Source organism: Chenopodium quinoa, unplaced genomic scaffold (assembly GCF_001683475.1).
Source record: "Chenopodium quinoa cultivar QQ74 unplaced genomic scaffold, ASM168347v1, whole genome shotgun sequence".
NCBI classification, from domain to species: domain Eukaryota; kingdom Viridiplantae; phylum Streptophyta; class Magnoliopsida; order Caryophyllales; family Amaranthaceae; genus Chenopodium; species Chenopodium quinoa.
In genome coordinates this window covers 514,106-520,157 of record NW_018745240.1, presented here as the reverse complement: position 1 = coordinate 520,157, position 6,052 = coordinate 514,106, and the positions used below count along the sequence as shown (strand labels likewise).

The following is a 6,052-nucleotide window of genomic DNA, read 5'->3' as shown; positions in this document are numbered from 1 at the left end:
GCAATTTATCATTAGAAGAGTTAGTCTTACCCTAGGGCCCTACAGAAGTAGTAACAACAGTGTTTGGTATAACAAAATCAGGATTAGCAATATTTGTAATGATAGGTTCATCATCTTTGGGCATAGAAGGCCCATCATATTTTGAACCACTTCTTAGAGTAATTGCATTCACGTGATCTATAGGTTGTACTGGATATGCTGGCAGGGCTCCCTGCTGGAGGGTTTGCAGAGTAGAGGAAATCTGCGTAATTTGATTATTTATAATTTTATTATGTGCAATCAAAGAATCAATTTGTGCATCCTTACTCTATAATTGCTTTTGCATTTGAGCTAGCATATTTTTAATTTCTGATAAGCCAGAATCAGAAGAAGGAATAACAAGCTGTTGTGATCTCTGATGTGGAGGTTGGTAGTACCTCTGTTGTGGTTGTTGTACCACTGGAGGAGGGTTAAGCACATTCGTACTATTGTACGACATATTTGGTTTATTTTTCAACCCTGCATTGTAGGTGTTAGAGTATGGACTAATTTGCTTATAGGTCTGAAAAGCATTAATCTTCTCAAGTGAACTCCTACATTCCTGCGCCCAATGACCTACAAGACCACAATTTTCACAAAATATTGCAGAGTTAGTACCAACAACAGAAATATTAGCTACAGAAGCAGGAATATCAGTACTAATATTATCTAATTTCTGAAAAATAGAGGTTAATTAAGCTTGCACAAAGGATATAAAATCGACATTATGTTTCCCTTCGTTTGCAAAACCTCTAGAATTTCCATATTGGGAATTTTATGAATTGTCATCTCTTCAATAGCTGTTCCTGCTACATCCTCTGGAAGATTCATAAATCTTCCATTAGCTGCTGAGTCCGGGATTGATCTTGATGAATTTCCAAGCCCATTGTAGAAGGCTTGGATTATCTGCCACTGTGCTATCCCATGATGGGGGCATTCTCTTTGCAAATCCTTAAATATTTCCTAAGCTTCATATAAAGTTTCATCCACTTCTTGGGAAAAATTTAGGATCAAACTCCTCAACAAAACTGTCCTCTTTGCAGGGTAATATATATTATAGAAATTCATAGCAAGAGAATTCCAGTCAGTAATACCTAGGGCAGTCTTATTCAATCCATTATACCACAATTTAACTTTACCAGATAAAGAAAAAGGAAAAAGTATCTCCCTGATTTGGTCCTGCGTGACTCCATTTTGTCTGATGGTGTTACAATATTGACAAAAATCCAAAATATGAAGATTTAGATCTTCATTCTTAGATCCAAAATATTGCTTTGATTAATTATTTCTTACTTAATTTCTTTGCTTAGTTTAGATTTAATTATGTGTGAGTAGTTTATTTTCTAGGGTTCTTGGGGATCCGTAAATAATGTGAAGGGGATGATTTATTATTGTTGATTATCGGTGTTTGAATTAATTTCCTATTGATTGATTTAATGCTATGCAATTAGATTAGGCCTGGTTTAATTGTATGAGTTATGCAATATTTATTCGAGATTCGACAAATGAGAATTGATGTTAAGGCTTAGTTTCAATAGGCAGGTTAATTTATTAACGGTTAAGGCAAGATTCAAGAGACGCGATTTAATACCGCTAGATTAATTCTGTAATTGTATTATGTAGAGAAATCCCTTTATAATCTGATTAATTCATACACTGATAATTGATTGTTGTCCTTCATCCCGAAATATTATTTATTGGTGAGCCTATGCCCTAGGCTTTATTATATTGATTTTATTCCCTGTACTTTACTTGCTTATTTAATTAGTTCCCTAAGATTAATTCACATAAAATTCATACTTGTTACTTAATAATTTAGATTATATTAATTTATTAGGAATAAAAGAACGTTGTTTCCATGTGAATTCGACCCTACTTCCCTATCTGCTTTAGTTAGAGGACTTAGGAATTTCTTTTGATGAGGTGATACGACTAGATCTTGTCAACAGATCACCGGAACTTGCCCCTTCCCTTTCGCCCAGCCCTAAACCGCCCCATCACCTCCCTAAAATGTCCCGTTCCCCCAACAAATGGCCACGGAGTCTGCCACTAATGGCCGAAATAGGCTAATTTAGGCCACTTAGCCCCAAAATCGGCCAATTTCGTGGCCATTTATTGGGGATGGAGGGGTGTTTATTGGCGGTGGTGGGGGAGGGGTGCGGGTTAGGGATGGCGAAAAGGGAGGGGGTGGGATCTGGTGAGGCTAGGGGATGGGGTACGACATAAGGTGGGGCGGCAAAGGTGGCTGTGCTGGGTAACGCTGGAGAAGGTGGTGTCATTGGTGGGGCTAGGGTTAGTTTTAGGGTTTTTATTTTTTAATTTTCCTTTTTCCTTCTTTTTTTCCTTTTTTTTAAAAAAAAAATTATTTCTGTTTTTTTTAACCATTGAGATGACGACACGTGTCATTTGGGACCCCACTTAACGGATTCTTGGATGAAATCAGTAAAGTGGTGGTAAAATTCAATTTTTTAAATTTTTTGTGGTGTTAAAATAAACTTTTTTTTATTTGTAGTGTAAAAATCCATTTTCAAATTATTTTGTTGTGTTAAAATTCAAAATTTCCTTTCAAAAATTATACTTTTTGATCTGATCTAATTTCTTTTAATCTGATCTAATCTACAAGGATCGAATCGAGATATTTTGTCTCTCTTCCACCATTGATTATGTTTTTTGGTCTCATGTAAGACCACTCTCAATGGTGAGCAAAAAAAAATGCCCACCCACTATCTCTCTACCCACTTTCTCTCTCAACAAATCAATTTTGCCCATGGGCAAATTTTTTTCACAATTTCTCTCCCAATGGTGAGCAAAAAAAATGTCCACCCACCACTCTCTCTCTCTTACTTTTTCAATACCCCACCATTACTTCCTCTCTCCTACACAACACTTCTTTATTTATTAATTTCATTTATATTTTAACAATATTACTCCAAATAAATAAAAACTAGTTTAAATTTCTATAACTTAATTTTTTTTTTTTGTCTTTTTTATCGTTAAAATTTGTCGTTAAATTAAGTACGTTATACGAAATAATTGTAAAAAAAAAGCTCAAAATTTCTTAAATGTTTTTATTTATTTTAAAAAGCGGTACAATACTAGAAACCAATTACATTTGCAACGTCATGCGTAATTAAACTTAGAAAATAAAATAAATAAAACAATTAAAAAATAACTCAACTGCGTACGGAAAAAGTAGGTAGGCCATAGTACTTGGCCTAAAGTCGTGCTAATTTTTCCCTAATTACGTGGCCCGTATTGTAACCAAATATGTTCGACTAAATCACGTTTCAAAGATAGATGAATTTCTCTATCACGGAGGGAAGCTTTTCGCTGTAGAAATGCGTTAAAGTCAAAGTCGGTAGGTCGGCCTAGCTACATTGAATTCAAACGGTGGCATTGTAGACGTTGATGCTGGTGTTGATTCTTGTTGATCTTCTTCGTAGAAGGCTCTTAGAACTTTGGCTCGAGTGTAGTTGTGGCGCTCATCTTCAACAATCATGTTGTGCATAATGATACATGCTTTCATTATGTCCCGCAGTATGTCCTCATCGTACGCCAGTGACGGTTTTCGTATTATTGCAAATCGAGCTTGCAAAACACCGAAAGCTCTTTCAACGTCCTTTCGAGCAGCAGCCTGGTGGTCAACGAACATTTTATCTTTATGAAGTTGAGGGAATGTGATACCCTGAACAAAAGTTGCCCACTTCGGATAAATGTCGTCGGCTAAGTAATAAGCCATGTTGTATTCATGGTCGTTAACTGTAAAATTTACCAGAGGAGCTCGACCATGCAGAACCTCATCGAACACTGGTGAATGGTACAACACATTAAGATCATTACAAGATCCGGGAATACCAAAGAAGGAATGCCATATCCATAAATCCTGATCCGCAACGGCTTCCAGTATTAGCGTTGCTTTCTTGTTCCTACCGGCGTACTGCGCTTTCCAAGCCGTTGGACTGTTCTTCCATTCCCAATGCATGCAATCAATGCTGCCTATCATGCCTGGAAAACCACGTAGTTCATTTTGATGCAGTATCCGGGCCAATTCATCAGATGTAGGGTTTTGCATGTACTCAGTTCCGAACTGATCAATGACCCTGGCGCAGAAACGTTGAAGGGCAACTCGAGCGGTTGACTGACTGATTCGAACGTATTCATCCACGGCGTCTGCAGCCATGTCGTAGGCTAACATTCTTATCGCAGCTGTACATTTTTGCAGAGGTGATAAGCCTAACCTTCCAGCTGCATCCCTACGCTGCTGGAAGTAAACAACACCTTCAACGACCTTGTTTATTATACGTAAAAACAAAGGTCGTTGCATACGAAATCTTCTTCTAAATTGGGTGGTGTTGTACACAGGATTATCGGAAAAATAATCATTAAACAGCCTGGCATGTCCCATTTCCCTATCTCTTCTATTTGTACCCCCTCTACGTGTTTTTGAAGTAGGTTGGGATTGTGTTTGGGACATGAGGAAAGATGGGGGTTGGTATGTGAAGAGTTCATCAACGAGTTGATCATATTCTTCAGTATTTGAAGAAGATGAACTTGAACTTGAACTTGATGATGGTCTGGAATACATCATGTATTAATATTGTAATTTTCAGAATTGGTGTGGTTGTGGATATGTGCCATGCCTACTATATATAGCAAATATATCAAATGAATATGTGGTTATAAATCTGAATGACCACACCAACTAAAGGAATCAAATTTTCAGCCACGAAATTGGTATACTATGCTAGTTGACAATGACAAATCTTGACAAAGTGAATTCAGAAAAATGTGACTACACCATGACAAAGACTTATTGTAATTATGTCAGTATCAATGACCCAAAGTTAAAGCATACTGACACAGTTAATTCAGAAAAATGTGACTACACAATGACAAAGACTAATTGCAATTACGTCGGTATCAATGACCCAAAGTTAAAGCATTCTGACAAAGTGAATTTAGAAAAATGTGACTACACAATGACAAAGAGTTATTGCAATTATGTTGGTATGAATGACCCAAAGTTAAAGTGAAATAAAAAAAAGTGACTACCCAAGGACAACAATTGAATGCAATTATGTCGGTAACAATGACAACTGAAATCAACTTGTTAAACAACTTGTCATTCAATATTGGAAAATCAGAATACAAGTTTACATATGACATTGAAATTAAACACACCACTAATACAAGTTAAACATAAAAGACTACATTGCGCATAATTAAAAACTTAACTAATACAAGCGTACACCTACTACAACCAAACATGCTTAAAAGCCCTGTAATTTACCCAGTAAAAAATTCTTGTACGACTCTTCTTCAGGAGTGAGTGGCATAGGCGAATTCTTTAGAGTTTACAGCATATCAAACATGGTTCTCATCTTATGAATGTCAAGTTCCTCCCGTTTCCTCTGTTCCTTATCCTTTTCAATTTTGATCCTCTATTCCTTCAGAATGGCCTCCCTTTCGCGAATTGTAGCAAATTCCTTCAATCGTTTGCTAAGCTCAGACGAAGCACTTTCTGAAGCTACTTCTTTCCCTTTACGCTTGGCCTTTGCTTTCTTCACACCTTTGGGTCGTTGTATTCCTCTAGATGAAAAACCATCCGTAGGGGTTTCATCCCCTCCATCATCTTTGGACCTCTTCCCACTTCCAGCACTACCTTGCTCCTCAACATCACAAGCAGCTTTTCTTTCCTCCTTTGACAAGGACCATCTCAGCTTTGGCCTCCACTTTGGATCTTTATTAATCATTTCAACCGCGTGAGGAAAAGCGAAATTGCGACCTTGGGCGAGATGAAAAAGCTTCGACGCACTTTTTATACGGTCAGCTTTGTTGTAACCACTCCCTCCCTCCGGAAGTCTACCCGCTTCATCATAGCAAGATATCCACTGTAGTGTGTCTGATGCCAACCTTCTCCAGTGCGACGTCAGACTCTTCATAGGTCTTGGTGGAAGTATATGCGGCTTCTCCGCATGAGCCATTTGATATGCTGCGTGTACATCGCACCAAAGGGAAGTTGCTTTCTGGCTCG

At 37.6% G+C, this 6,052-nt stretch overlaps 1 protein-coding gene across 1 annotated transcript; it reads right to left on the bottom strand.

Annotated features, from left to right (window-relative positions):
• Window positions 1-5,459: 5,459 nt before the first annotated feature.
• LOC110711186 (glutathione S-transferase T2-like) lies at window positions 5,460-6,002 on the bottom strand. Its single transcript, XM_021889565.1, has one exon. The coding sequence runs from the start codon at window positions 6,000-6,002 to the stop codon at window positions 5,460-5,462; it is 543 nt and encodes a 180-aa protein (XP_021745257.1).
• Window positions 6,003-6,052: the final 50 nt, after the last annotated feature.